Genomic DNA, 16863 nt, shown 5'->3' with positions numbered 1-16863 from the left:
ACTTTCACTCACTCACTTCCTTGTCTGTTAGTAACTAAGTTATTTCCAAGGTCCCCTTTCATATATATGCTTTTTTTAAGTTTCTCTTATTCTTTCCTTTGCACTTTCCTTAATACCTTAGAACTCAGTTAAGATACAAAGAATCGGGGAAGGTGAGGGTGGGATGATTTGAGAGAATAGCATTGAAACATGTATATTACCATATGTGAAATAAATCACCAGTCCAAGTTTGATGCATGAAACAGGGCACTCAAAGCCGGTGCACTGGGACAGCCCAGAGGGATGGGATGGGAGGGAGGTGGGAGCAGGGTTCAGGATGGGGGACACAGGTACACCCATGGCTGATTCATGTCAATGTATGGCAAAAACCAGAACAATACTGTAAAGGAATTAGCCTCCAATTAAAGTAAATTAGTTAATTTTTTTAAAAAGAAACAAAGAGTCATGGAGAGATAATCCTTGACAGCATTAACAAAGATTAGAGCTAATGTATATGATAAATTTATTGCATTACACTGTCTATCTATTTTGGAGGACATTTTGACACCTAATAAAGTCAAATCCATCTGACAATTGACTACTTTAAAACTTAATCCATTGCATTTTATATTATTTGTTTCCCTATTAGAAATATTTTGTTAATTATATGAAATTTCTATTTTTAGATTTGATCATATTAAGTTGCTATCTTTAATAAATCATCAATTGTTGAATATTGGTAATTTCAATTTAATTCTAAACACATAAACCTCATTACCAGAGAGTAGCTATGCCATACCTAATTACATGAAAGGAGGGCAGGATTTGGAGTTCATTTTACAAAGGAAAAATTTTAATAGAAACTGTGTTATTCAGAAAAATTCTATAATAAGGATCTAAGTGAGAACCTGAGTGCAGAGAGGAAAGGTGGATACAGAGTCATCATTTCCTACCACGAATGCCATCTGGATGTTAAATGTTTCAATCTCAGGAAATTTTTAGTTTGAAAAACTGCTCTAAAACATGGCTAGCTCTCATTGTGACTAGTTCCATATGCTGAAAATAAATTGTTTGCTTTTCAGGCACATTTTTCCAGCTTAAATCTTACTGTAAGGGCAGAACTTCAGAGTGAAAATACATCACTAGTTTTAAGTGCTGGCAATCAAAAAAGAGAGGTAAGTGCGACTCCAAGTTTTGAAAACAGTATACATTTCACTCCATTTGTGACATAACGTTTTATATTTGCTTATAGTCCCTAAAGCAGTGACTAGCACTGCTCTCAATAAGTGACAGACACTTTCTGCTTCAAATTACACTTGATTAGCTTCAAGTGTGATTTCAGTCTCCTTTTTTGTGAGAAACTGGGAAAAACCATGATATTTACAATTAACATGCCATGTTTGACTTTATTACTTATAACCATCACAGTAAATTGATGTTTTTATTCTTACCTTGATAACATATGATGCATTTGTAATTTTCATCCTTAAAAACTACCATTACAAAATGCAGTTGACATTGAACAGCAGATTTGAAAAACAATTTCTTTCCAGAAAGTGTCTTTACACAGTATAGGAATACTTGTAAATTTATTTTAAAAGGTTTTTCATTTAGCCATTGGGAAATATGAAACAAAAATGAAGTAATATTCCCTGACACAAATTCATGCTGGAGTTCTTCTTAAAAATACAATGGTTTGCTTTTTTCTCTTTTTCCCTATTGTAAAATAAGGTCAAAACACCTGTTATACATGTGGGCAATTGAGCATAATTTCCCCATTTATCATGAGAGCTTAAATATTTCATATGGACATCATGAGTCATAAAATTATACTTGAAACTACCAAACGTTGAGAAGTTTTCATTTTTCATTTCAAATTAGAGTGTGTTAGTCACTCAGTCATGTTTGACTCTTTCTGACACCATGGAATGTAGCCCATCAGGCTCCTCTGTCCATGGAATTCTCCAGGCAAGAATACTGGAGTGGGTTGCCATTTCCTCCTCCATCAAATTAGTATCTATTTAAAATAATTACAATGTCAGTGACTTCTGATAAGTATGTACCTTTAAAGAATATATGCATCAAATATCTGGATATAATGTTTTCTTACTTTATAAACAGCACTTAGCTTGATACATGAAAAGTTGTTCCACATGTAGAGAAGTTAAAATTTTACCAGTAAGGACCAAAAAAAAAAAAGTATATATTATATTGGAAAGGGTTTGGAAAAGAGTATATTTGATTACTAAATATATTTTGTTTAAATTTTATAATTAGCTTTATTTTCCCTATTTAACATTTTCTTTAACATCCCTAGTTTCCCTATATTTAACATTTTTAAATATGTTATTTAAATTTTCCCACAGAGCTGTTTTTTCTACATTTTATTCTAAACTGTTAAAATTACTAAAAATTATCATTTCATAGTTGTATGATCTTGGGAAAATCACTGATCGCATCCAGATTTCCGTTTCTGTACCTCTAAGTACAGGGAATTATTTTAGATGTGCTTAAAGTCTGTCTTCAAAGGTCTGATTCCATGTATGTCTATATTCTTGCCAGCTCTGTCTTCCAGATGCATGAGCAGTGACCTACTCAGAGTCAAGTGAGGGATCTGGATCAGTATGCATTCTATGCAAATATCTTCCCTGTTAGTTTTCTTTTTTACCTCTAATCTTCCCCTCTAGGTTAAGGAATGGAGATGTTCCCCGTTAAAGGGAGATACATAACCTTGAGGTGTTATTGGTCATTGACAGCTACCCTAAATTAGTTTCCCCCCCGCCTCAGAAATATAAGGGATAGGACTCAGAGCAGACAAGTTTTCTTGAGGGTTAGGTGCCACGCTGAGAGAGCTTGAGTAGCTGTAACATTAAAAGCTGTCTCCTTCAAGTTTACTTCAGGTAAGATCTAACTTATAGATGCTAAAAGAAGGTCAACTGAAATAGACAGTGTGGTATAAAAAAAAATGCATTGAGGAAATGCATGCACAAATTTGTTCATCCGTACCCTTGAGATTTGTGCATCTTACTGTATGAAAATTATATCTCAATTTGTTAGCAAAAAATAAAGTACATTATAATTAGAATTAAAGTTAGATTTAGAAGACCCCTTCAGGTTTATATGTCAACAACCTGTGACAACCTTCCAGTCCAAACTTATGCTATTACAACAATGCACTGAAGGCTATGAATAAAACTTTAAAACATAAAATACTGCTCATCCTCCCTGAGTGAAATTCACCTCTACCCTTGAGAATTCTGATTCATAGCTAGTTTACTCTTTATGTATGAATTTCTGGAGGATAAGATTGTAAAATTGTTTTGGTAATAATGAATATGACATGATTAGACATTTAGAATAGAAGAAGGGCCTTTTAAAATGAACTCATTATTTTCTCTGTGGTAGTAATGAGATTGAGTACACTCTTTGGTAGAAAATTATAGCCTACAAGAACTCAGTGTTCTGGAAGTTCTAAGAGGTGTTTATCAATGTTAACAATCTTGTTTAATCGTTTTCAGCTTGCTATCCAAATATCCAAAGATGGGCTACCAGGCAGAGTGCCACTGTGGGTTATCCTGTTGAGTGCTTTTGCTGGATTATTGCTATTAATGTTGCTCATATTAGCGCTGTGGAAGGTAAGACCCAGAGTTCCTTAGACTTTTCTCCTTCAATTGTCAACCGCATATTGGTGAAACAAATTGATTTATCCATGCTTTGGAATATAGTATTGTATAGCCATTAAAAACACTGAAATGACAACCAAGACAAAATTAAAAAGAAAAAATATATATCTCAAACACTGTGCACAACTTGAACCCACTTTTGTACAAGAAAAAATAGACATATCCAAAAATTATGGAAGATCTCTCTAGAGATTGGGATTATAGGGGAACTTCATTTGTCTATAACACTGGAAATTTTAAATTAAGTATGCATTACTTTTATAAGCAGAGAAGAATGAAAACTCCCTTTTATAGAAAAAAGAAAAGAATGCATTTCTATGTAAGTTTAAGAACATAGAAGCAACAGAATTATGGTTAAGATAAAGCCCTTATCCTCATCACATATCTTTATGTATCTTAAAAATTAAGTGCTTCTTTAATATATAAAAATACCACATTTTATGCAATAGTTGCATGCCTGAATGAGAAATGAGAGATTTGTTCAATTAGTTGATGACACAGAAATCTTATACTTTCACACACTCCTGTTTCAAATCCTCCTGTAAAACTAACCTATTTTTTGTCTAGTCAATCTGTATATTTACATATCAACAGATGTTTATTTCCATATCAGTAGATGTTTTGCTTAAATTAAGATATGCAAAATCTTTCAATCTTTATATCTTTTTCAAATTAAGCAGAAATGAAATGATACCTTTTAGGATAAATTTAATAGAGAATAAAATCTCATAGTTGAATTTAATGTTTTTCTAATGAAATATCAAATTGGCATTTATTATAGCATTTATCACCCTATATTTTTTTGTTTTGTTCAAAAGCGAAATTATCAATATGTTAAAAACAGAGATTGTGGCTACATATTCATTTTTCTGATATCCGAGCAACAGAAGTGTCTTTTAATCAAATAGTTTAAATAGTAAATTTCTCCCCCATCAAATTACCAACTGCTCCTATCCACTCTGACTTACAATGACTATCTTCATCTTTTCGGGAGGTTATTCTCAGAGAAGATGAACACAGTTATGTTAAAGATGTATGTCAGGAGCATTTAGTTTATTAAATAGAATCCATAGCTTTTCTCCAGCAAAGTCTCCAGGACAGAATTCTCCTCCATCTCAGGCCTGCAGCTCTTCCTCCTACTTCACAGGGTATCCACGCTCTGTCTGTAATACCTGGCTTTGCCACACTGTGGTACCCAAGGCCCGGCTTAGTGGTGTCACGGGTGTGCCTGGAACGTAGAAAAGGGTTTCTTTGTTTGTAAGCACCTGTGATAGGACATTTTACTGTTGATTTCTTTCAATATGGTCTTCTAAGCACAGCACTTGCTTATACAGTTTTAGCACACTGCTGCCAAGAGAAGGGGGAAGCCAGAGCTGATATTTAAGTAGTCTCAGACCTAACTGCATACCTCTCCTTAAAATTAACAAATAATTTTCAGCCCTGTTTTTTGGTCATCGGTCTGAAAAGAGCTGGAGAAGGAAATGGCAACCCAGTCCAGTATTCTTGCCTGGAGAATTCCATAGAGAGAGGAGCCTGGTGGGCTATAGTCCGTGGGGTCACAAAGAGTTGGACACGACTGAGCAGCTAACACTGAAAAAAGCATAAGTGTAAAAGCAAACACATTCTTCCATCCAGGATATGATTTGATGATACATTCTGATGGCTTCTTAGGTCTTCTTTTTAAGCCCAAAGGTTTAGCAACCTTTGGACAGTCCTGACCTGTAGGTTTAATTAATTCAGTCACAGCAGCGTGAGTGCCAGTAATCAGAATGGTATTTCCACAGAAGAGGGGAGGAAAACTAGCACTTACTGAGTGTTCACTGTGTACCAGGAAACGTTTTCAGCTTTTCCACTTCAGATATTAACATCAACCCTATGAGAAAGACACTATTATGGACCTCATTTTGTAAGTAAAGAAGCTGAGGCATAGAAAAATTAAATATGTTTCCCAAAGTCACATGGTTTGTCAGTTTCAGAACAGAAATCTGAATCTGGGCCATTTCAATTTTGTGTCAGCGCTATTAACCCCCTAACTCTATGGTCTCCCTTGCTTCTATTCACTCTGTTTTCTTTACAATCTTTTCAACTAAGTCTTTTAACTATATTTTATACTTGGGGACACTGAAGCAAACAGAAGTTAACCCCGCTAAGAGTTCTCATCTAGTAAAGGACTGGGTTGAAGCAATGCCTTTATCCAGTATAGTCCTCTGCTGCACTCTGTGGGGCAAGCTCTTAGCTCTGGAGCTCCAGGAATTGGTTTTGCTCAAGAAGGTCATGAACTCCCTGAAATACATAAAAATATTTGGTATTGGAGTGATAGTCCCCGGTTGGATTCAACCTTTCAGCAGCTCTGTTACACTGGAAAGATTACTTGCCCTCCTCTTGCCTGAACCTCCCTGAAGCATTTTGTCTGCAGTAAGCTCAGAAAGGCTACCCTTATCCCCAGGCATCTTTTTAGACTAATTTTAGACTAGTGGAGCAGAAACCTCAGGACTAGCCTTTCTTCATTCTTCTTCCAAAGAAGCCTTTCTTCCATTCCTCTTCATTCTTCTACCAGTCTGGGAGTTCATCAAAACTCTCAGTTTGAGACTTTCTACAGGGAGCAGGCCAAAGATTTCTCCTGGAACTAGAATTCCATTTCAAAAGGCACAGTCTCTGTAGCTTTATCTTCATAGCATAGAAGAGATTAAGACTTGACAAAATCTTGGTAGGTGCTTACTATACTTAATCTTGAGGGGAGAAGGCTTTAGAGGACACAGGTTTAAATAGATTGGGAAGTATGTCCTGAAATATGGTAACACATGCTAAGGGAGAGGTTCAGTCATCATAACCAAAAGGACAGAATGAGATGGTCCACAAAGGAACCCTGAGAAATCAGATTGTTCCTGTCTTAACCTGATCTTATACTGATGTCTAAAGATCCACCCTTAATGATTTATTTACTAATCCTGTAGCTTTGTTCCTCATCCAATATGCATATTGTGAGGGGAGTGTGAGTCGGGGATAGTACTGCTATCTAGTAGCCTTTTATATGTTAATATAAATGTTTTGGTGATGGACAGGGAAGCCTGGCATGCTGCAGTCTGTGGGGTTGCAAAGAGTTGGACAGGACTGAGCGACTGAACTGATAAATGTTTTCATTCAACACATATTCCATATTACAACCGTTGAGCACGTATTTCTGCCAGGGACTGTTTAATCAGACTTTTGCCACAGGGTTTTTAACTGGCGGGGGGGGGGGGGGGAACACAAATAAGATCATTAAGTAAATACAAAAAGAAAAAGAAAGAAAGTGAAAACTATAAAGTAAGTTTGGGTGCTGCAAACAGACTTAACTTGTTGCAAATGTTGACTAGAATTGGCCCTGTCCAATTTGAAGCTATGAACATATATTTTCCTAGTTTTCACTCTAATCACCCAACTTGCACTGAAAAACCCAATGTTAATAGAATCAGTTGGGTAGAAAACTTTTGATAACAGGAGCTGAGTTTTAAAACTAAGCTTTTCATGTGTGGAAAGCAAAGGGAGGTTGAAAAGAAGCAAGAAAAAAAAAAAAACCACTTGAGAGGGAAGAAGAAAAGATCAGGAACTGGGCAGGGCAGGAAAGAGAAAAGTCATGATTCACCACCTGCTTTTGTGAGAGCTTCGTCTGATTTATTTTCGACTCAGGACATGCAGGTACAAGTTAAAGGGCCTAATGGTTTGTGAATCCAGAATGCGTATATTTGGCTCAGAGAAAAAGGCCTGATACATGTAGGAGACCTTGTATTCTAGGGAAGACACGTTTATTGTTTCTTCATGTTCATTTGTTCTCTTGTCCCCTCTTTTGTGATGTCTACCACCAACTAAGTTCTGGAGTGGAGGAAGGCATAAAGCCCTGAGTAAAACTTCTCTAATTTAAAACTGCATATTTTCCCCCATGTATGCCCTTAGAAGTCTCAAATGTTTAATAATAATTTTCTTTAAAACAATATAGGACTCCCTTGCATAATTTACCACAACTTCATGATTAAAAGGGACCTTCCCTGGTAGCTCAGTCGGAAAAGAATCTGCCTGCTGTACAGGGACCCGGGTTTGATCCCTGGGTCAGGAAGATCCCCTGGAGAAGAAAATGGAAACCTATTCCAGTATCCTAGCCTGGAAAATCCCATGGACAGAGGAGCCTGGTGGTTGCAGTCCATGGAGTCACAGAGAGTCCAGCACAATTGAGTGACTAACACTTTCACTTTCTTTCAGGATTAAAATGACATGAAAGTGCCATGTTTCCAAAGAATTAACTCACAGTCTTTGCTTGAACTATTATAATCCACCTGAAAGTTTTTAAAAGAATACAGATTTAAAAGAATACTTCTCTAGGACCCTTTAAAAAAAATTTTTAATACCCATGTTAGATTAGAATATTGCAAAGGTTCCTTCCAGCTCCTATCCTCTTTTTTAATGTAACAACATAATGTGCACAGTCACGTCCACGCTTTGCAGCCCCATGGACTGTAGCCTGCCAGGCTCCTCTGTCCATGGGATTTTCTAGGCAAGAATATTGGAGCGGGTTGCCATTTCCTTCTCCAGGAGATCTTCCCAATCTAAGGATCCAACCCTCCACATCTCTAGCATCTTTTGCAATGGCAGGCAGATTCTTTATCCTTTTTTAAAAAGTATTATTATTATTCTATATAGTTGGAAATAATAAAGCAGTTGTAATTTTTATCACAATGCATCATGAAAAGTGACCCACCTTCACCACCATGTGGAATTTTTCATATGTTCAATTACTTCATTTTCATATCCAAATGATACAGGGTGTTTTCAAGAGTCTCTCTATGTCAAGCCTATATAGATGGATGAGCTAATACATTTAAAGTTAATCCAGGACTTCCTTTATGGCTCAGTGGTAAAAAGTCTGCCTGCCAATGCAGGAGACATGGGTTCGACCCCTGGTCTGGGAAGAACTCACATGCTGTGGAGCAACTAAGTCCATGTGCCACAAATATTAAGCCCGTGCCACCCAGGAACCACAGCTGCTGAGCCCACGTGCAGCAACTACTGGAGCCCACTCCGCAACGGGAGAAGGCACCACAGTGAGAAGCAGAAGCACCACAACGAAGAGTAGCCCCGGCTCACCGCAACTCAAGAAAAGCCCGCGCAGCAATGAAGACCCAGCACGTCAGAGCCAAAAGTGAAAATATATCTTTTTAAAGTTAACTCAGACAACTCAGAAAGCTCCCCAACCTCCTAGCCATAGTGTACCTACCAGATTCACCATCATCTCTAATGACCTCAATTTATGACCATTGATTGTTCGGTGGAAATTTCTCTGACACATGCTTGAAAAAGAAAGATGATGGCAAAGTAGAGACAGTGCTGGATAACTACAGTTTGCATGTCTCCCGAAATATTTTTCCAGAACCCTTTAAGTTAGTTTGCTACATATATTAGTTTAGTTTTTTTTTTTTTTAATCTGTTCTTCTGTATCATCTAATCTACTGGCGGGGGGGGGGGATGTTTTCTTTTCTTTCAATTTTATTTATTTATTTTGGCTGCACTGGGTCTTTGTTGCACAGGCTTCTCGTTCTGGTGGCTTCCCTTGTTGCAGAGCACAGGCTCTAGGCATGCAGGCTTCATCAGTTGCATCAGTCAAGCTCAGTAGTTGTGGCACAGGGGCTTAGTCGCCCTGAGGCACATGGAATCCTCCCAGACCAGGGATCGAACTCAACTCCCCTGCATTGGCAGGTAGAGTCGCAACCACTGGACCACCAGGGAAGTCCAATAACTGTCATTTCTTGACATTCAATATTACCTAATAGGTCAATTGAAAAGAATACCTCTCGATTATTTTATTTGAATGCCCACAATTGCCAACATTTTACCAAGCTAAATTTTATCTGAGATTAATATTTATTACCTAAATTCAAATAACTAATTGTGTTATGTTTGGTATTTTCTCTAAGATCGGATTCTTCAAAAGACCACTAAAGAAGAAAATGGAGAAGTGAAATATTTGGAAGAGAAGAAGTAATTATTCAATAATCTATCCTCAGGTTTGCCTCAAATATGTGACAAGAAATTAATAAATACAATCAAAGACATAGTCACATAACTTTATGTAATCCATCAGGGATTAGTCACTTAGAAAATAACAGATCAAGCAAGATCCAAAAACAGTACCGTAAAGATATATTTTATAAAATGTTGAAAAATATTTTAAAATAATTACTCATTTTTGTTGAGTAAGCAAAATTACAAAGTGTTTTGAAGATGAAAAATAACCTGTACAAATATGTTTATATATTAAATCACCAAAGTATTTAAGGAATACAGAAAAAGAGTTTTATGATCATTGAAGCATTTACTTTCAAAATAATATAAATTAAGCTTTTTCCATTGATTCCTGATGGATATCCACATTCAGCATGATAGTCAACATCTGTGAATGCAAAGAAAGGAATTTTACCTGAAAAAGATCACTTCCCCTCATTTAAATAAGAAAAATTTTCCTATATACAGTATGGACTGAAAATAGAATCAAATCACAGAGAATACAGTCAGCATCTTTGTGTTGGGTTCTGTGCTTGGAAAATTTTCTTTCCAAAGTGTTTGTAAACTAGTACAATTGAGCTGAAATTTTATCTAGGAGAGAAAAATCAAGAAAGACTTGTTGAAAAGCAAGTGCACTGAATGGATTAATTTAAGCTTTTATAGAACACACTTAATTTTGATATTGAACTCTGAAACTCAAAACTCTTTTATACTAAAAATAACAGCAGTTTTATGTGACATGGCACTGATTTGTGATAAAAAATCATGTGTGCAGTATATGCAAAAATGATTTCTGATAATGTTGATGGATGCTGCAGAAATGCTGGTCATCTTTGCTGGGCAGCTTTCAAACATGAAGGGTCCCAGGATGTAACCCACAGTAAGAGTTGATTCAACTCTTTGGTACATGGTTCATTCAAACCCTCAAGCTGTGAGAGTATGTTTATTTTTCATCTTTGTAAAGGTATTTAATTTTCCAAACACAATTCTTTCTATGAAGAGGCAGTATTTCATTTCAGTATTGCATTTTACCAACAAGCCACTGCTTTTTAAATGTGGCATATCAATATTTAAATATGTCTCCAGAAATGCATTTTAAAGAATTTCAAGTTTGAAACCTCATACCAACAGAAAGACATCACACTTTTGTAAGAGCTTCTTTATTCTTGAAGTAATCATTATGGTGCATCGGACTCTACTGTAGCATAAGTTCCTAGGTTGCTCCATTTCTCGGAAAAAAACACAACAATGAATGAATGTATATGTAAACTACTGCTGTAAAATTTGCTGCTACTTATGCAGCAACTCCATCTCTCTACCTGACTGACTGTCACAAGATCAGAATCCATCCTCATCTAGAAAATCCTGGGCTCTACTTTTCTCAAAAAGCAGCAAATCAATGGAAAATAATCAAATGCCATGGATTTCTTTTTTAAAAAACTAATTTCCAGGGAATTGTCTGTGGACTCAGAGGCAGCCTACCTCATGGCTCTCTACATCTGCACCTAATATCCTGATGGTCAAAGACAGGCACCTGGGGAGTGCTGAGGACATCAGTGGCTAAAAGAAAGTCTGTCTTTCCGGAGATTTCGTATCCTCTTGCTGGCCTGTCATTTGTTCAGAAATGTCCCATTTTAGAATTTTCTTCATTCCCACCATCTGTCTCCAGGTTCCAAAATCATTCTTTCCACCTGTCCTTTGTCTGCTCAGCAAAGCATCTCTCATATTCGGAGTCATCACGGTGCACAGCCCGCTTAGCAGCTCTGCTCCAAGCTCAGCACATTCTTAGAAATAAATCTGATAGATAAAAAATTTTCTTAATTCACACTTGTTCTCTGACTCCTAGATAAAGCATTCACTGAATCAGGAGTATGCAGATTTCAACTAAATATATTGTTAACCCAAAGGGGAAAAATAGAAAAGATGACATTTTGAACATATTAGAAAAGAGGGGAAGAGGTATTTGGCCAGATCAAATAGCTACTTATAAGCTCTACACAGTTTTAAACATAAGTCATTCATGGTTTTTAAGTAGACTGTTAAATGAGCCAGATATCCTGTTTCCCTAATAATGTAATCTTTTGAGGTTTATGTGTGTATGTGTCTATGCATCTGTGCACGTAGGTGTTATAAACACACATGCACGCACGCACACACACGCATGCATGCATACCCAGACACAAATTGAAGAAAAAATACCTCATCACCAAGTGACAGTTTACAAGAAATAAACACACAAAAGCTACACCACAGGAGAAGTTTGATTCATCCACTTTGCATATTCTTTTCACTTTCTTTAATATTTAACTTTAGCATATAGTTATGTAATATCTAGATATCATAAATGTAGAAGCTTTGGCTAAAATAATGTCAACAGTTGTCCCAAATTAACTTTGTACAGATGTTCTAAAATATAGTCAATGATTAGGAAATATATAAAATGCTATTATTTTAAAACCGTTAATAAGAAAAGTGATACAATTATGAACTTTTATTGGTTAAATTGCAAAAAAACTTCCTTTTTTAACTTTGGTATTTTTAAAAATTAATTGTTGCTTTTGCTATAGACTGAACTATGTAAGAAGTCCCTTTCCATACCAAACCTATAGTGGTATTCTGGTAAATTGTTTAATAGCTGACTTTCCAGGAGGAAAAAAAAATCCCTGATTTATGTCATTAGCCAAAACAATCTAAATTGTTTTGTCATGGCCATTTTCAAGCTACTAACATAACCCTAACCAGCTTGTAGAATTCCTGAAAATATAAATGTCAGCTCTCCTGTATCAGTATGAGCTGGCTTCAGCACACCATTGAGATAGACTATGCGTGTGCTAAGTCACTTAGTCATGTCCAACTCTTTGCAACCCCGTGGACTGTAGCCCACCAGGCTCCTCTGTCCATGGGCTTCTCCAGGCAAGAATACTGGAGTGGGTTGCCACTTCCTTCTCCAGGGGATCTTCCCGACCCAGATTAGATGACAATGATATAGATGATAGACGGATATGATAGATAAATAAAAATATAGCATGTATATATATACATATACAAACATGCACAATACAATCAGATTTCAGATTATTCTTAAAATGCTACCCTCAAGCCCAGTAGACAAAGTGCTACACAGTTTCCTATTTTTCCATCTTAATTTCTAACACTGTAATCTTCCTTTAACATTAATGAAATGATACAAACTTGCTGGAAAAGGAAGGAGTTGAAAGTAAAAATATATATAATTTTGAAGAAATTTAATGAAAATCAGACCTACACAGCTGCAAAGATGCTGTTTCACTTTCTCTAGGAATCCAGAGCCCGGGAGCCATACCGTGAAAAGTCATTCTCTGTAAATATTTGTAATTTCTATGATTCAGTTTGAACTTCAGTGATCCAGTTTATTCAGTTATTTTCTCCAAGCCCTAGATTCTCGGGCAATTTAATCTTTGAATATTTTCTATGTCATAACTGGGTTTGAAATGAGGTTTGTGGGAGGACATACTTTTATAAAATTTGACATTTATTCAACTATAGTAATTTATAATTTTACCTTTTATAAAACCAATACCTAGGCTTAATTGGGAAACAAATATTTGCACCAAAGCAAGAGGCGGTTGCAGAATGCTCGAGTTAAGTTGGGTGGGAGGAGAGGCTGAGAGAAGAGCTGGTGCCTTCTCTGCAGGCGGCCCCGGAAGGATCACAGTTTACAGCATGTGCCCGCCGGCGCTTTCCTATCAGATGTCCTCTTGGTCAAACATGTTGTAATCTGCTCCTTGTGAATGAGCTGTCTTTTCTTCACACAACACTGAGAAAACTAGGGAAGACTCAGGCTCAGAGCATGGTTCCTGTGTCCAGGACAGCCACAGTATTGTTCAAATAGAGAGGCTTCCGGGCAAATCAGTCTTTTAGAACTAGTATCCTATGTATCCTTCGTTGATTTTCAACACTTCTGAAGTCTCCCTCTATTAGTCTTCTCCCCAAGGGACACTTTTGAGAAGACTCCTAGAGAAAAATCTGTTTAAAATGTGTGCTCTGTTTGCTGTGAATACCAGCTGCTTTGACTTGATCACTTACACAGGATGTCAGTTCTACCTTCTTCTGTAGCAATCTAAATGGTTGGTACAGTAACTGGAATAGGAGCAAGATGAAAGGCACTTCAGAGATGGAGCATCTTTAAAGCATTTACAAACCATTATTGGGACACTATCAGCAGTGTGGGGCTGGCAGGATTTAGCCCTTCGGTGGGTCTCTATCAGCACCCCCTAATCCCCATCCTCATCCATGGAAATTACAATATAATCTAAAATCAAAAAGAGGAGCTTTAAAACCCTCAAAATGATGCTACTACTTTTTAATTAAAATATACAAGTTAACTGTAAACAGCAGGCATTTTAATGCAAATACAACTGTAAGGTGAATCCCCTGGGCAACAGGATTCTAACCAGCTTGCTGTCCCTGATCACTTCCTACCCAGAAATTCTGAAACCACCACTGGAAATGAACTCTGCAGTGCATTACAGAAGGCTGAAGCCTACCATTTCTGAATGGAAGCACTGTTGTGCAACATCTTAAGTACAACAGTAAAAAGAGAGTTAAAATCCAACATTATAATCTGGTGAAAGAGTCAGTATTTTTGATCCTCGTATTAAAGTTCAACCTTGAGTTTAGCAATTCCAAGCAACAGCCTTTGACCATCAGCCTTGAGGGAAAGTAAAGGAGTGTGTGGAGGCTCTTCAGTCTCCAGCCCATTGTCCCCACAACATGTGGTGCCCGGGACATCCAGTTCTTAAACCTGAACTCCCAAATCCACTACATCCCAGGATCAGCCCTCCCACAAAATATATACACATAAGGACATGCTGAAGTTTTACCATTCCAAGAAATATATCAATACAAGGATGAGTTATCACTTCTAATGTTGGGCTCTTTGCTTTGAGATCAGCTTTTTCTTTCCTTTCAAAATACATTAAAGCCTTTCTTCCATAGCTAATAAGTTCAGAACATTACACAGGACTTCCTTGCATTTTCCCTCCATCACAGGGTAGAGAATTTCAATGTCATGATGACTGGGCAGTAGGACCGAGGGGCCATTTGCAGGATCTCTCTGCTTTCTGCCCTCCAGGAGGCTTCTTCTCATCTGTACAGTGGGGATGTTTGGTTTTAATCTGGGTCTTCTTGGAAAGGCCATTTGAAGCCTGGTGCCCCTTGCAAGGCCTTGAGGATTGGATGTTCCTTATTGGTGAATTGAGTCTTGGAAATCCTCTAATTATCTGACACACCATGGAAATCATGGCAATACTGGGCGGATACCAGGAACACTGATAACTATGATTGTGTTTGATGTTACCATATTTCAAATCACATCTTGATGAAAAAAGAGTAAGTCTGGAATTTCAGGAGCTTTTGTGCAAGAGACTGAGACTCAGCATTTAATCTTTTATTTCAGTTTGATCTGTGCAAAGAGACTGGGAACCAAACTTTTAAAAGAAATATTCTAAATGATAGGATGAAAGCCAGAATTCAACAGTCACATACTGACAGTCCCTGTCCCCAACTCTGTTTTCAAGAGATGGAAAGAGGATTGGATGGGGAAGAGTGAGTGGTATAATTGTTTCTTTCTGCTACAGAGTAGCCAAGCAGTAGAGGGTCACCACACAGCACAATAATGGTGGCTTTCTGAGAGATCTTAGCATCACTGGTCCAACGATAGGTGAGTCTTCCTGCCATGTCCCTGAGACATCTTGCATTTTGAGAGACAGAAAAAAAATGTGGGGGAGGGGCTAAAGCGATTTATCTTTTATGTACACACCATTACTCCTCAAAATACTGTAAGCATTTTTAGCCCACATCATACCTGGCCACAATACTAACACATGTACTTCACACAAGTAAATTGTTGATTAAATAAGAGTAAAAGTATATTCTTACCTGTCTGTTAACTAGGGTTAATTTCCTGAAGTTTTACACGCTTTGGCTCAAGTAAAAACATCATTTGAAGCAGCAACAGCTCAGATCTTCTTCATTCTAGAACCATTTCACACAGTACATCCCAATACTTGGTATTTAATTGAGAGACACCCCTGCCTTTATTCAAGATGTAACAGCCACCCTCTGTGTTCCTTATGAGGGAACACTGGCCTGAAGCGAGAATGATGTACTGTGTGTTACTAGCGTCAGGTTGTAAAATTGTTGACAGACAGTGTAAAAAAAATGTGTCCATTTTATTAAAAAGAAAAACATTGTATATAATAACTATTGCCCTGAAACATGTATCATACTCACTCTAATAAACTTTTCTGCATGGTCTAACATGAAGTATATTCACTGCTTGTCTATTTGCCTCAGAATAAACTCATTAAAATGAACAGCTTAAGGGTGCGTGCAAATGACTTTTATTGGACCAACTTGTTAGAAGAAAATATTTTGATTGCATTCAAGAACAAAGAAGCACTAACTCTGTTGATTCTAGTCATTTATTAAGTGCCTGATTTCAATACATGTTAAAAAAGAAATTGGTTATCAGGTAACAATGATTTAAGATGACATGATTAGAAACAGCTGAGAAACCAAAAATCTATTGTGAATGTCCTATGTGTGGTGCATCCTGTACACTGATTTGAGGTCAGAAGTTTGGTATTTTTGTATAATTCTATCTTATCTTGTGCATCAGCTGTGTATTTTACGTCAAGGTAAATGAGCATCCTGTCTTATATGTTAATAAAAAAAAAATGACTCTTTCAAAGAAAAATGTGACTGCTGTGATCTTAAGTACACTAATTTTGTCCAAGATTAGTATTTCTTCCAAAGCACCATTTTTTTTTTTTTTTAGCTCCTTGGTAGGTTTCCACTTTAATGCTTCTAAGCGGAAAAAACAAAAAGCAAATGCAGTCTGTCTGCGGTGCTTCCTTTATACAATATAGCAAGGAGATTAGTCTTTTGCAAACTTGAGACAAAAACCTCAGAATCCATTATTACTACCTATCTTCTCCTAATGAGATGTTTTAATAATAAATTATCTGCTGTATAATAATAGATTGGACCACATAGTATAAAACAAACAAAAAACTAAGTGAAAAAAGTTATTTTCTCTATTCAGCCTATAGTTTAAAGAAATAATTTCATATATAAGGGCTAGAAGTAAATGCTGGAAGAAGTATAATAACATGTGTTCATCTTA

At 36.7% G+C, this 16863-nt stretch overlaps 1 protein-coding gene across 2 annotated transcripts in view; it reads left to right on the top strand.

Annotated features, from left to right (window-relative positions):
- ITGA1 (integrin subunit alpha 1) overlaps positions 1–16434 on the top strand; it is a 160826-nt gene extending 144392 nt beyond the window's left edge. For both annotated transcript variants that reach the window (XM_043488942.1, XM_043488943.1), the window contains exons 27-29: positions 1062–1154; positions 3498–3614; positions 9608–16434. In XM_043488942.1, the coding sequence (XP_043344877.1) occupies positions 1062–1154; positions 3498–3614; positions 9608–9652 (255 nt within the window). In that variant the 3' untranslated portion in view covers positions 9653–16434. The remainder of the gene's footprint in view (positions 1–1061; positions 1155–3497; positions 3615–9607) is intronic.
- Positions 16435–16863: the final 429 nt, after the last annotated feature.

The sequence above is a fragment of the Cervus canadensis genome, chromosome 16 (assembly GCF_019320065.1).
Source record: "Cervus canadensis isolate Bull #8, Minnesota chromosome 16, ASM1932006v1, whole genome shotgun sequence".
Lineage (NCBI taxonomy): Eukaryota > Metazoa > Chordata > Mammalia > Artiodactyla > Cervidae > Cervus > Cervus canadensis.
Note: the sequence above shows the minus strand (reverse complement) of the source record. Positions and strands in the feature narration are given on the sequence as shown.